At 23.2% G+C, this 16,282-nt stretch overlaps 2 protein-coding genes across 2 annotated transcripts in view; both read right to left on the reverse strand.

Moving 5' to 3' along the window:
* Positions 1-7,283: 7,283 nt before the first annotated feature.
* Osi2 (DUF1676 domain-containing protein Osi2) lies at positions 7,284-8,640 on the reverse strand. Its single transcript, XM_011507417.1, has 3 exons — positions 8,366-8,640; positions 7,879-8,072; positions 7,284-7,669 (listed from the first exon to the last, which is right to left on the reverse strand). The coding sequence occupies exons 1-3, from the start codon at positions 8,440-8,442 to the stop codon at positions 7,284-7,286; spliced, it is 657 nt and encodes a 218-aa protein (XP_011505719.1). The 5' UTR covers positions 8,443-8,640.
* Positions 8,641-13,736: 5,096 nt separating this feature from the next.
* Osi24 (Protein) overlaps positions 13,737-16,282 on the reverse strand; it is a 6,699-nt gene continuing 4,153 nt past the window's right edge. The window contains exons 3-5 of the mRNA XM_011506860.1: positions 16,154-16,273; positions 14,730-15,019; positions 13,737-14,385 (exon numbers count right to left, since the gene is read on the reverse strand). Of these exons, the coding sequence (XP_011505162.1) occupies positions 13,963-14,385; positions 14,730-15,019; positions 16,154-16,273 (833 nt within the window). The 3' untranslated portion in view covers positions 13,737-13,962. The remainder of the gene's footprint in view (positions 14,386-14,729; positions 15,020-16,153; positions 16,274-16,282) is intronic.

Raw genomic sequence — 16,282 nt, forward strand, 5'->3', positions numbered from 1 at the left:
CTTACAATTAAAATTATTTAACGAAATAAATAAATTTTGACTATTAAAGTAATGTGGTAATCCTATAAAGTATTTATATTAAAAATATTTTTTTTTAATTATGTGTTCCCGCATAATTTCTATCATGATTCACCATATTTATTTCAAACTAATTGAATTAATATTATTCTATTGGGATTAAGTTGAGTTATACTAATGTAATAAAATTGAAATAATTACCATACAAACATATTAAAATTTGTATTAATAATTAAAAGTTCAATGGAAGACTTCAACTATTTTATAGAATATTTTATTTCTATAATTTTAACTTATCGATTAAAACTATTTAATTGCTTCTTTCCCCAAGAACTATATTTAAAATAATTTATAAACCATAAATACAAATTGCATTAAAAATTCATGCAACGCTTCGTTAATTAAAAAAGTTTACGTATCTTATTATATGAAAATTGAATATGTAGTGGCCTGTAAAAACTAGAATAGCATTGCTGAACGTTTCTCTCGACAATATACTAACCAGAACTTATTAATATTTAAATGATCTAAATAAACTCAGAAAAAAATAAGAGAAATAATATTCTCACAAATGTTTAGTGAATGATCAATTTTAATCAATTACAATAATATAGAAATATCCCATCAATTACTTTTATAAAAAGTTATGTATAACTTAATATAAATCTGTAATATTATTACAATTATCATAAGTAAATTAAAAAAATACTTTAATTATCGATTTTTAAAAAAAATGCATTTACATATATATATATATATTTTATACTATGTATAAATAATTAATATATATATATATATATATATATATTATTAATCTAATTTTATAAAATACTATAAATTTAATGAATTTTGCAATAAAATAATTGAAAGATTATAAACAAATATATTAAAATCCTATTTGCATTATTTAAAATAATATAAAGTTTTTTACTTTTTAAATACAATGACATAATAGTTTACATTGTGTACTTTCTTGATAAAACATGGCATTTCTTCAATGAACAAAGGTGTAGAAAAAAGAAATAAATATAAGAAGTGAAAATCGCCATTAGCTACGTAAGTTAATCTACTATAAAGTACAAGGAAAATAAAGTTTGGCAAATTTCTACTTTTAATTTCGTTGGTATGCTCATGCAGGAAAAAGGCCTCTTAGTCTGATATAATTAAACGCGGCTTCATTATGGCGGAAATGATAGGAATTTCGCCCGCTATTGCATTGCAGAGCAACAATAGCACGTCGAATATGCAGCTCCCGATTTGTTTACCTCAGATGGGTGCACGTGACCTCGATTTGTGGCGAAAACCATTCCACCTCCACAGAATGCAATATTAATCCAGAACACGGTAGGAGTAAGAAAATTAGATGATGGAAAATGTGAACTATATTGAGGGCAAATTCTATACTGCGAATATTCGCGGCGTGAAAGTGGACCTGATGTATGCGTATATGTTCTTATGTAAAAAAAAAAAAGAAAAGCAGAAAATGTACGTAGCGGTAGAATCTGATAAAATACTAATAGTAGCGATTAAGGGGAACTAAATACATAAATGGAATGCTGGCCTAAAGTTACTTTCTGCACATCTGAAAAAATCATATTCAAATAGATATTCTACAAGGCTTAAGTGAGAGTTTAAATTTAAAGAAAAAATTCAATTATCTTTTTTTTTTATAAATTGCTTAGATGAAGCAGTAATTTATTTTATTTTATAATGTAATTCTTCTTGTATAAAAATAAAAACTGAATAATGAAATGTAAGGAGCTAAATGAATAAAACGTTATTTTAAGTCGTTTACTACAACAAATTTAATATGATATTAAATTATATTTATGACAATTATAACTGTCAAGATAATTGATGATAATCCTGGATTTTAAAAATATCTTAAATATAGACTGAATAACATTATAATAATAAAATATATAATACTATCTATGCATCTTTATAAATATTTTTTTAATAAACAATTTTATATATTTATTTAATTTTTCAATTATATGAATTAATTTTACAATTCTCTTAATCTTTATTTAGAGAGAAAAGTTGACGAGACCGAAAATCCGTTTCAAATATTAATTAAAATTAAAATAGCAATCTATTCTAGGGGTATAATAACATTTTTAGCAAGAAATGGAATAATATAAATAATGAAGGTATAATATTTAAATGACTAACTAAACAAAAAATGTATATTATATTATCATATATTAAGCACTCGAAAAACTTTTCTAACCAATTTTTATAAATATTTAAGGAAAATATATTTATTATAACATTTACTTAGCATTCAGTTACCAATTAATTAATTAATTTTTTAATTGAACATCACAATACAATTACAATATTCAGAAATTACAAGCTATCATTTGAATATATTATAATATACTCATTTTTAATAAATATATCTATTATTTACAACAATCTTATTATATATATATATAGTAATACAGAATTTATTATATATAATAATCTTTCGTACAATTTTTAAGACGAATATGCATTCAAATCATGGACAAGAAATAAAGTTAAACAAATTTGCTCTAGACTATATACAATTCAGCGTACTCAATATAAATGATAAAACTGATTTGATATTCCATAGAGAAAGTTCATTTTTCTAAAAGATTTACGCTGCAGCTTGATTTACACTTTCTTTTCTAATGAAAACTCAATATTCTATTATTTCATGTTTCTATACTTTATGGAACGCTTCATACCAATGAATTCGACTTTTATATTCAGAGAATCAGAGAATAATAAAAAAAAACACTAAAACATGTGTTAAATTTTTTTCATAATAATAATCTAATAATAAATAATATTTTCTGAGAATGTTTCGTTGCCTGTAATTCTTGAGTATGAAATATGTGAAATATGAAAATTTTTTTTATTGGAATTGTAATTATAATTACCAAAATGTTAAATGTTATAACAATCATAGATTACAATTTCAAAAATATTATTTCTAAATTATTAACTAAATTGAAAACTAATAGTTAATTAAATTATTTTTATAATATTTTAAATTTATATCTATATAAAATATTTATATCAATCATAAGAGTTTATTTTTATTTGTATGGCTATAAGAAAAACTGACTTCATAAATATTTTTGTCTATTGTGGTTTTATTATTTGATAGTATCGGTATAAAATAATATTGGAAAATTTAAAGATTTATTTTATTCCAGACCTATTTTATGTAAAAGGGAAATTAAACGTTTATTATTCTATTAATTTGTTTAATTAAAAAAAAATGTATTATTAGCTTTAAATTATATTTCATTTATTTACAAGACTATTTACATAGAATAATATTTTTTTTTTTTATTTACCGATATAAATGCTTATATATTTTACGGGCTGTAAAAACCTGTAGATGAAAAGTTTCCAAATAACGATTCAAACTCAAAATTCTCAAAATAAATTCTATTACTTGTAAATGAATTTATGAATATAAATATTAAGGCGATATTGTGAGCTCCTTATTTCAAATTACATATTTCTAATATAATATTATTCTAATCTCAGTATATTCTATATTCAAAAAACTTCATCTAAAAAAAGTTTGATAAGACTATATTTCAGTAATATATTTGCATAAAATATGCTGCGATTCCATAACTAGAAGATTAGGTCAGCTATTTAGTAATAGAATATAAATATAGCACTCGTTATTCACTAATCTTGAAAGATTAAACGCTTTCTTATTTGACTAATTAAATTAAGTTTACATGCTATTATTAATTTACGCAAGTTGAAAGATTTTTATTACTATTAAAATTAAGGTTAAGTAGAATTGAATATGCTTCCAATGAACACCATTCACTTATCTATATAATTAAATTCCAAGTTTTATAACATAAAGGCATCGTAATAATACACATTCCATGTCTAATTATTTGAATTTTTTATAATATTTATTGCTTAAAATTGATTCTAATAATAAATTACAATTAATTCATAAGTAAATAGCAAACAAATTGCTTTTTCATTTTTCACAATTTGTTAAATCTATATTTTCATTACATGCATTCTACGTATATATCAAATTATTTTATATATATCTTACGTTAATTTACAAAATTCTTTTAACATAGATAATAATATCTAAAATTCATTTTATATCCCTGCTAATGATGATTTATTTCATCATAAACATTTATTAAGGTTTAGCATGTAAGTGATAAATTGGGAAAGCCATCTTTATGAATTATTTAAAGAATACGATTCATTATTTATAATGTTCTATATAATAGAATTATTAATATTATAAGATGTGCCTAATAATATTTTGCTATGAATAATACAATATTCAATTATACGTAATTGAAATTTGAAAAAACATAAATAATTAAAGTGACAAAACTAAACATCATCTAATTGCTATAACAATTATTTTTCCAATTAAACTAGGCACAACACTGTAAAATATAGGATTTATTATAGAGCTTGAAATTTCTAATAAAAAATGCAATATTAAAAAAATTATTATTTAAAAAATGCATCTAACATACTACAAGAATAAATAATATCAAACAAAATAATAATATCCATATTATTATCTAATACAATTATTTCAAACAATTTATTCAATCAAATAAACGTACCATATATAATTACACAATCATTCACAAATTTGTTTATATAATTGTATAAAACTATTGGTAATTTGATTTAAATTCATCAATCCTTTACTTATTAATATAATTAAAACATCATCTAAACATTATATCTACTATTACTAGTTTTATGAATAAATATATATATATATATATATATATATATATATATATATATATATATATATGTATACAAACACTTTAAAACGTATGATTTTTGTTATAGCACAAAACTGCATACTATATTAATACAATATTCACTTCGTTAAATATTTCAATATATTAATAATAACAAAAAGAGAATATGAAAAAAGTTAAATATAATTTTGTCCCTATTCAATATAGATAAAACGTTATTTATTATCTCTGTATAATGTCATATAATAGTCGTATAATCGTATTGGAATAATATAATTATGATAGTCATTGTTTATTTAAAGGTACTTTGTCTCGTAAAAATCTGTTAATATGCATAAATTATTTATTAGAAATGATTAATGTATAATACAGATATATTAATGTTATGCAGTATTTAATGAAATTATTTATTGTAATGTTTTATTTATTGACATTAAAATGTCTAAAAAGGACCATATTACTTTATAAATTTTTATAATATTTTACAACTAATTAAAAATTGATAATAGTTATAAAGAATTAAACTATTATAAAGGATTTCATTTCATTATTATATTCTACATGAATATATAGATATTATGGATATAAATAATATGGAACTTTTACAAACATTACTTACAAACAAATATAATAAATTTCATGTCGAAATATAAATTAAAATGTAAAAAAAACTTTCTATATATTTTAATATAAATATATTTCACAAAATAATGAATATTAGCGAAAATTAATTCGACCATAGCTAAAAATAAATTTGGTATGAAAAAATTAAATAATTTTGTAAAAAATACAACATATTACTATATATATCTAGTTAAATATAAAATTTTAAATAAAGAATAGTAATATAAAAATAATATTTAGAATTATGTATAATGTTGCAATAAGAAAATGATCGTTTAAAAAAGTTTATTTATATAAGTGAACATAGAATGTAAGATATTTCTATTAAAACTTGAGCTGTTTGAAACATTTTATGATTTTACTAAAATAATTACGTACTACAAAAATAATAAACATCTAATTAATATTGATGTGTGACTATGAACTATGAAATAAAACCTAAAAAATATAGAATATATTGACGTTTTTAAAATGATATAAGCATAGAAAATTCAATATAATTTCTTAAATATACTTTTAAAATACTTAATATAATTTTAAATGAATATTTTATCTATAACATTTTGGGTACATAGAAAAGAAAAGGTTATACTTTTTGTAATGCAACTATTTATTTACTTCTTTCAGTCATAAAGTTATCATGGCTAGATATGATATTTAAATATTTTAAATATCGCTTCAAATATTGTTTCTTAAAATGTTCATTTTACGAAGAATTTAAAAAAACAAAATGTAATTCCTGAAATAATAGCGTTATAATTTACATATATAAATAGTATATAAAATTTACATATTAAATTTTACGTATTTACATGATTTATTAAAAAAATTTACAAATTAAGATGTATTTAATATGTATTTGGTAACAGATATCAAACAAAGTGTTGTTATATGATTTATTATATTCATAAATTTTTTTTAATTTTCATTAACTCTCTTCATTGATTTGTAAAATATATAATGGCACTTATAATAAATTTATAAATACATAAAGTAGATACATAAATTAGATCTATATACCTTAAACTTATTCATATTTACATAAGTTTATTTTGCATTAATAAATTATCATTTAACAAATACAGAAATTAAGCATGTTGTTTTACTTTATTTATTGGTTTTCGATAAGTAAATCTCAATGTGGTAACTATTCTGAATAAATGTTTATTTCTTAAGATGGAAAATTTTCGTAGCAAATTATTCAATATTTCTTCAGATTATCATTCCTATATTTTAAATACTTTTATTCTGATAAGAAAAAATTTTGATCGAATATTATTTAGAATTAAGATTTATTGATTTCATTAGTGTGAAAATTACTATTATTCACCATAAAAATCAATTGTTTATCCTTAAATGATTAATAAATTATAAATATTACAAATAAATTAATTTCATTATTTATTACTAAGTAGCATCTTAAAAAAAAAAAAAAAAAAAAAAAAAAAAAAAAAAAAAAAAAAAAAAAAAACACGTGTAACTAATTGTATAAATTGTTATAAAATTTTCGATTAATTTTTAATTTATTTAAATCAACAACATAATTAAGAACATGTAAAGCTCTAGTGCAGAAAAGTAATGTCAAATCTACATTTCAAAATATATTTTATTATAATTTAAATATCTGAAGATATTCACTGTTCGTTTCTTAAATTAATATCACTATATCGAAAATGTACGGTTAATAGCTCGTTAAATTATGTATCTGCATATAAAATGTAAAAAAAAAAATAATTCAAATTTTTCCATTTAATTAATGAAGTCCTAAAGAATAATTAAAGAGGAAACGAATCTAGCGTTTTTAAATCAATTTTTAATAATTTTTAAGCAATCAAAATAAAAAATTTGAATTTTTTTCAAAACAAAAACATAAGAGCTACATTAATTTTGATAATCTTCATAGCCTTGGTATGCTAACTTCTGTCCATAATTCACATTATCACTAATATGTTTATTTTGATCCAGATAATCTGGTGATCCATATTGAAGTAAACCATTGTCATGAATAGATCCATGACTACCCTTGTAATGATCAAGTGGAAATCCTACTCCACTAGGCAAATATATTGGAGGTGGGTATATTTGTGCCACTGGTTTATAGAGTTTCAATAATCCTATGACACTTGGAATTACAATAGCTAAGAAGCCAAGGAACTTTTTGAATGAAACCAAACCTAAGATAATCGGTAAAAATATCAAGAGTTTCAGTTTGAAGAACTTCAGTACAATCAGCATCGGTATTAATATTCTTTTAAAACGGTTTCGAGCTGAAATAAGTTAAATATTTTCATATATATATATATATATATATATATATATATATAACAAATATATATATATATACATATATATATTTGTTCGCAATAGAAATATTACATAAGAATATTAATTTTTCATAATCATATTAAAAGAAAAAAAAAAGGTTTTTAATATTATTGGTTAAAGGTATAAGAATAAAGTGATGAATTATAATTACAGAATAATGAATCTTTTTTATTTTCAAGAACATCAATTTCCTCGGCAATTTCATCCAAAAATCTTGGTGTGTATATTTTATGTTCTTCTGTTGATAAAATCGGAGTAAATACGTCATCGATAAAAAGTTTTATCAATTGTACAGTTGCATTTATAGTTTGCTTTAAAAAATCATTCCATTTTGAATTGTCAGACCTATAAAATATCAAATTACTTTTGTGTGATATTGTTGTTTTTTTATTAACTTATTTGATATAAAGTAAATATTTCATTTATATAGAATGATTTATAACTTAACATTGAAAGTCTGCCCAATATAATCATACATAAATTTGTTAATAGAATTAAAAAATAAAGAATTTTTAGATCAATTAGTGCACACTTTTTACCTATTATATATTTATAATATATACATTATCACATATTTGTATTAAATAGCAAATAACATCATGTAATTCATCAATAGAGCAAATAATAAGAAAAATTACCTTTTTAAATTATAATATTGATTGGACTCCATATTAGCGGTCTTTAACATCCTCTCAAATCTTTTGATAATATTCATATTACTATTTGTATAATCTGGATTCTCATTATTTGAACATATTTTCTTTGACCTGGATAAATATTGATCATTCTGTTGTTTTGCCTCAAACCCGATCCAATCTGAGAGATCTTTAGTGTGTTGTGTTCCATTACAATTATTTGGAACTTCCGATTGCGTCTGTTCGTTAACATGTACTTGATATGGAAACAATGCAAACAAAATATAATTAAATAAAGAAATTGTTTTCCTATTCAACAGATACCTTCAAAATAATTAAGAAATTGGAGTTTAATTTATAAAAATACTATAAGACAGTAAACAATAAATTATTACATAATGGTTTTCAATGTTTTACCTAATTTTGTAGAATTTCTGTCATTACTATCTTCTTCTAGAAGGGTCTGTTTATCGCTTCTGCCATAGCTCCATTTTATTGAAAGTACAACAATCCATATTACCAACAAGTGGTCAAATCTCATTCTACTCTACTTCCTTTTCCTATGAATTTGAACAAAAACTATAATTCGGATATTTCATTAGATTAACTTATTTTGATTCTTTCACAACAAATTATTTGAAAGAGATGTACCTTGTATTGGCTCTTCTTATAAATTTAAGTATTCAAAAAAGTGAAAAAAGCAAAAAAAAAAAAGTATTTTTAATATATTTTAATCAATCAATGTAATACTTTTACCATAATTGAACTATAAATACTATTTTATATTAATAAAAATAATAATTCTTTATAATTAATGACTTTTTACATTATTTTAAATGTAATTCTATCTATAATATACATAAATTATACGTAGCAATATATACATAAATAAAACTAATTTTTTGATAAATTATTCGAACGTTTCTTATGATGTATATAAAATTTCTCAACATTAAGATTTACATTAGGAAAATGTATAGTTGTACTACTTTTATTTATATTTATTTTCTCATTATACTTCATTAAGTGACCTATTGACTCATTGAGATATTTAATATATTTTCTACATATTTATCAATATAATTATATTGGTTTACTTTTTTTTTTTTTTACCAAATGTTAAAAGAAGAATACGATACGTATTAACTGAAATCTAGAAATTAAGTACTTATAAAATCTAAACGAAATGTTAATAAAGATTCAAATATTCGTAATAATTAGATCATGCAGAAAGAAATGAAAAGATTTGTTACCAATAATTTTACATGTTTATAGAAATTTTATAAAATTTATCGTAGTAAAATATTCATCACTAACAATTCAAACTAACTGTTCAAAACAATATCCACAACTCTATTCTACAGTGTCAATTACCTTATACGTAATAAAATAATATCGTAAAGTTTTATTTTTTCCATAAACAAACATCCCTATTTATTCACTTTAATAACATAACCTTCGATGTGCCAAGACGTATAATCACATATTTTCACAAGTACGTTGTTCACAAATATTGACTTTTATTTATCCTACCATAAAAATCAACGACAATACATGAAATTTCAACTCTTACCGTCACATTGACTGGGATTGGTGGCTCCACAATAAAAAAAGCGAGCGCGCTGAACGAACGTTACCCGGACTCTGACCGGCTCGACCATCCAATACCGTAGCACTCCAAGTGATTCCCGTTAGGAAGAGACGGGAAGTGAGACAGCGAGACTGCGAAAGCCTGCTAACACGCGCATTCCATGGGACGACGATTTTCGTTGAGCGGATACGTGACACTCGACAGGTAAGGTACCAATTGTACGAGCTTCACGTAATTCCTATTCGGCTTTGTTTCATCGACCTATATTCGCGATCGGCACGCATTGACATATACTCATATTGTTTATGAATTTGACATTATTCGATATTGTGGTGTAAAAAATGATTGTGCAGATTTTTCAATTACTGCTTTCAAAGACACGTGATTACGGTTTGCCAGCACTATAATAAACCACCACCGTTATAAACTTGAGAAGAGACGCGAATTTTATAAACGATCAAATACATTCTAACAATGATTTTGAAGAGATCACTCATCCTAAAGTTATCCATTCTCGAACACCGCAAAGTCTTTTTTTATGTGTAATGAAAAATATTTGTATATATTTATAAAAATTATATTTAAAAAAAAATTTTTTTCTATTCAATTGAATCTCTCTGTACGAATATCTTTATAAATTTATCTAGTATTATAGAATTTCCATTAATTTAATTATAAGTATTTATTATTACAAAATTAAAATTTTTAAATGTTTGCTATTACTTTTAAGATGATTCCGAGTACTTTATTGAATATTATATTATACGAAGCTTCGAATTGACAGTTTTTCGTAATATTACTATCCAATAAGTTTTTCTAATAAATTATTTAACAGCTTAATTTCTGTAAAGATTTCGATTTTATTTGTAATATTTTAATTTAAGCTATAATATTAACTATTTAATAAGGTAATAAAGTTATAAATATACCACAATAATATTTTATAGTTTTAAATAAATTAACATATCATAAAATATGTATAATACAAGTATTATAGGCTCAAATTTATTTATTTAAGTAATGAATCTAAAAATAAATAAAATTATTGAGAAACGACTATAAGTCACGAGTAATCGTAAATAATTTATCTTTAATGCATTTAATATGTACCTTATAATATTGTTTCTATATACACTTTTGATGCTTATAGCTAACAAATTTTGCTCAACAATAAAGATGTTTTTAATTTATTTATTAATATCATACGAAGTTATGAGTGTGGCACGTTCGTGTATTTAAAGTCATTTGAAAAATTACAAAAAAATTTTTACCCAACGTTAATTGAAATTAAATTAACATCTTACATGAAACTAACCACGTAATAAATTGAAATATAGATGGAACAACAATACGAATTGATTTTTAATATATCTAGGCCTGAAAAATATGATCAAAACAATGTTTATCTGAGTTTCTAAATTGATACAATTATGCCTTTAATAATTATTATTTATATGTTGTGATAACAAATGTTTGTAATCGATTCACTTTTACAAGTCCAAATAATAAATTGTGGAAATACTTTTTGAATTAATATGAGTAGATAAATAAATTAAAATTTATAATAAAGTTCCAACTTACTCTGACTTTATTTATTATCAAATATATGGAATAGTCGACATATCGTTACTGTACACCTTTAATCAATAATACAAATAATTAATATAAATATCGAATCATTTTGCACTTAAATTTATTTACGTATTAAAGTAATGTCAGTGTATAAACGTAATGTGAGTTAATTCATTTCTTGTATGAACACTTCATTTAATGCATACAAACAATACATGTAAACAAATGAAAGCGAAAATAAATATGACATAGATGAAAAATGGTTTATTAGAAAAATATGTTTAAAAAGTAACTAAACGATATTTTTAGTCATCAAAATGAATGATTTTACATAAAAATATAATGAGTTTTAAAATTAATAAGTATGAAATAAAATAAATCGTCCTTTAGTAAATTTAATAAATTAAAAGCTTTTCAAATACTTATATCATATAATATGAAATCAAATGTAAAATAATCATCCGTGTGACATTAAATAATTACTTGTAATTTAAAATAAGCAATAAATAAAATAAATTAAGTAAATTTACAGTTTCGCATAACATATTATACCTTATTTTTGGAAGATATTTTATTGTAATTATTAAAAACTGTTCATATAATAATATAATTTATTATTAGTAGGATATTTCAGTTTAAAACAATATTTTTTACCTTAATTATATTAATATTTTGTAATTTAATTTTTCATTATTTCAAAAAAAAAATCCATTCAAAATTATCTTGTTTACAAGCATTTAATTGTGAAATTATATCAATCCCTTTAAATATTTAAATTAGATTTAGATGATCTGAATATATGATAGGATTTACTTCCTTGGCAAAAAGTATTTATAAATAAAGCTATTTATAAATTAAAAATGTTAACATTTATTGATTTCTTTAAAATTAATAATAAATTATATCTTATGGCTATTAATAAAATTATCCATAATTGAGTGTTATTAGTAAAATCACAAAATTAATGTAACGATAAGTAGTAAATAAATAATTTGCCTAACATTTTATACTATTTAATGGAACTTAGAAACTATGATTTAATATTAAAAATTATTGATTATTAGCTTATTGGATTAATAAATTTTTTTTCAAGGTCATAATATTTTTAATATTAAAAAATAGTTTTAATATAATAGCAAATTTTGTAATATCTAATAGCAAAAGAAATATCGATAATGACGTTTACTTGATGATATTTTATGAATTAACTTTTGAATTTGTTTTTTAAACGTAAGCATCATTGTCTACGTCGTTTCTCTAATAATACATTGATTAATATGTATTAATATTTACAATGGACAAAATTTTAATTTCATGATAACAAATGTACGTAAATAATCGTTATTTACAATATCTAAACATTTTAATTAATAAAATAATAAATAATAATAAATATAATACGGCAGTTTAATAGAGTTAATCAAGTTATATTAATTGTATTGTAAATAACAATTACAAATATAATTTTCAATCAATTAAAAAATTAATTTTCATAATAAATATTATTAAATATTCCTATTTTAAAATTTGAATCAATCATCGCTATGGTGATTGCATACAATAAATTATTGTACTTAGTTTAATCGTATAGTTAAAAAATTAGTTTGTAAAAACTAACGATTTTTTAATAAATTCTAAGCAGCGTTTAATTTACTGTTTCTTATATAATAATATTATTATAGCATATATATATTTATATATATATAATGTTTAATCGATCCGGCAACCTTTTTGTGCTTTCACTTTGATTTCATAAAAAAATTACAATTTGCTTGTAACCGAATCTAAGCTATAAATGGCAGAAGTGTTTGAATAAATATTAAATTAACTTATTACATTAACTCCAATAATATTAATAAACTAAGTGTAACGTAAGAACATAAATAACAATAAATTAATAGTAAAGAAAAATAAATAATTTTGAAAAAATATTTCAATCTTGTTCATTAAAATTTAATTTTTCATTCATTAAGGTTAATTTTTTTTATTTATTTATTTATTTTTTATCTTTTTATTTATTTTTTCTTCTTCCATAATTCTGATCTAAACAAATATTTCTTTTAGAATAAATATTTACTAAAACACGTAATTTTGCATGTAAAGGTAATTGCAAACATTCCTTAAAATTACGTTAAATGCATGTTTCATTCTTTAATAATGTAATATTGATTAAATATTGTATTCTTAAAGAGATTAATAGTATTTTGTCCTATAAAAATTATATAAAGACTAATGCAATATCCAATAGTTTGAGTAGAGTCGATAAGTCAAACTTAACCAGACACTGAATGCAGACTAATTTTATACACGGCATCCTATCACGTATTTGACAAAATTCTCATGACCCGCAATAGCAGCAAGGACAAAAGCAAGTTATGAGAACATTGAGTCGAGGACCAGCCTAGAGCTTCCTGGCAGACACGAATTCAGGACCAGCCTAAAGTTTCCTGGCATGCACGAGCTTGTCGATATCCTGGTACGTGGCAAGCATTGCCTGATTCTGCCTTATGGTCTGATCGTCCCGGGCGCTTTCGCAATGCTCGTACAGATCCTCGCAGCGCAATCCGTCTTGGCCGTCCTTAGCCGCCTTCATGTACCGGAAGAATCGTAGTACATCGGGATTGTCGGAGCTCGGCTTGCGCAGCTCGTTCAACTCCCGTGACAGTTGAGCGGATACGAGATTCGAATAGGGAGCGTATCGAGCTGGACTCCGATACATCGCACAGACCGCGTATTCGCGGCAACCCTCGCTAGTGTGTCCGAGACGCGAAAAGACGGCATCAAGACGCGACAGAAGTGGCGAGTAGAATGGATCGTAGTTGGTCAATAAGAGAGAACTCGTTGGGATCTCATGAAATACCTAGAATGAGAAAGAGACTGTCAATTAATAGTGATATATCTCGCGGTCACTTCGATCCACATGGTTTTTTAAAACACTCGTTCATTTGAATTTCATTACATTGGATAGAATAAATCCATTATTAGCTATCGATTAATACTCTATTAATTCATTTTGATATATTAATATATTAAGGATACGAAATATCGTTCGGCAAATTAATACATAAGGTTTCTCGCAGTTTAACACATTACCAACATTCAGGACAATAGCTATTATCAGTGCCGTTTTTTTCTCCTCTATTCCCTGCCATTAGCCTCTGTCCTAAAAGCTTGGTAAAAAATTATAAATAAGATATATCTTGCCTTAAAGTCCTGTCTCTTCATCTGTGGATTAACAGCGTGTCTAGTGTAATATCTATCGGACAAGGCACCCATGGGTGTGAGCCGTGGATCGACAAAGGAATATCGCGACGCTATTTCCGGCGCCTTAGTCTGCATCATAGTCTCGTCGTACATGACCGAGGCGGGCAACGTACCCAGAGGTTGGCGCATCATGTAATCGTCGTTGTACAAGTCTTGATTTTCTTTGAATTCGTAATTCTCCTCGAGCGCTTGCTGAGGATTTTGCGAAGACTGCGCGAACGAGGTGACACCTGTAGCGTAAAGATTTTTGTACGTAGAGAATTACTGACTGTTGCCAAATCACATTAATCGATTATAAATCGATAATGCTTATAATCTCGAATGTTTTTATTATCATATTTATATAATTATCCGAAGAGTAATTTCAAAATGTTGTTCAATGTTATTTTTCTTTTAAATATTCCATAAGAATTCCATAATAATGAAATTTATTTACAATTCTTTTTTATTATGTATATATAATTACAAAACTGAAGGCATTATTTCGTTTGAATATATTGACAAACTTAATAATAAATTGATATAAATATTATATTTTTCAATAAAAATTCAAATTTGCTTATTTTTATATATAGATATAGTTAGTATTTAATGATTTTATGATTTTTAAGAATAGATTTTAAAAATTTCTTAAACCAATATTCATGTTCAAATTTTCCGAATTTTACGGATTTGTACGAAAGATCGTTATACTATAATTTTTCAAACAGTTTCAACATCACTCAACCATTTAATAATCTAACAAAAATTTATTGTACATAAACAGTTATTCACAATGCAATACTTTCAGCTACTTTTGTAAAGACGTATCATTTAAAATTCAATGCGAATAAAAAGAAAAGACGAAAAGACAACCCGCATCTCACAATAATATTAGTTCTTTATTTTTTACTTATAAATAAACTAAAGTTAAAATTATCGATATGATTTTATTTTTAATAGAACAAAAGTGCTATTTGCAATTAATAGCACGACTTATTAAAATTCTGTACTATTGATATTAATTAAAATTATTTACAAAATAAAAAATCTATTAAAATGAAATGAATTAAAATGTAATGAGAACTTTAAGTATATTAAAATTTATACCAAAATTATTATATTAATTAATTATAATTGTTGTTCTTACATCATTTTATTTACCGATTATAGCTGTTATTATTTCATCAATTTTAAGTTTTATCAATAGCAAAGTTTTTGTGTTCAATGACTAAAAATAAATTCATATTACATCCAAATATTTTAAATTTATCACTCATTTTCTATCCAATAATAAACGTTCCTCAATTATGCAATAATTTATTTAAATATAATGCATATATATATATATATATATATATATATATATACTTGCTTAATCTGACCTTTTCCAACAATCTTGCCGAGACTGCCTATGATACTGGGCAGGAACAATGCTATGAGGATGCTTTTAATAATCTGTGCACCGATAAAGATTGGCAACAGCAACTTCTTTAAGCCGAATGCTAAAAAAC

Source organism: Ceratosolen solmsi, unplaced genomic scaffold (genome assembly GCF_000503995.2).
Source record: "Ceratosolen solmsi marchali unplaced genomic scaffold, CerSol_1.0 scaffold6, whole genome shotgun sequence".
NCBI lineage: Eukaryota > Metazoa > Arthropoda > Insecta > Hymenoptera > Agaonidae > Ceratosolen > Ceratosolen solmsi.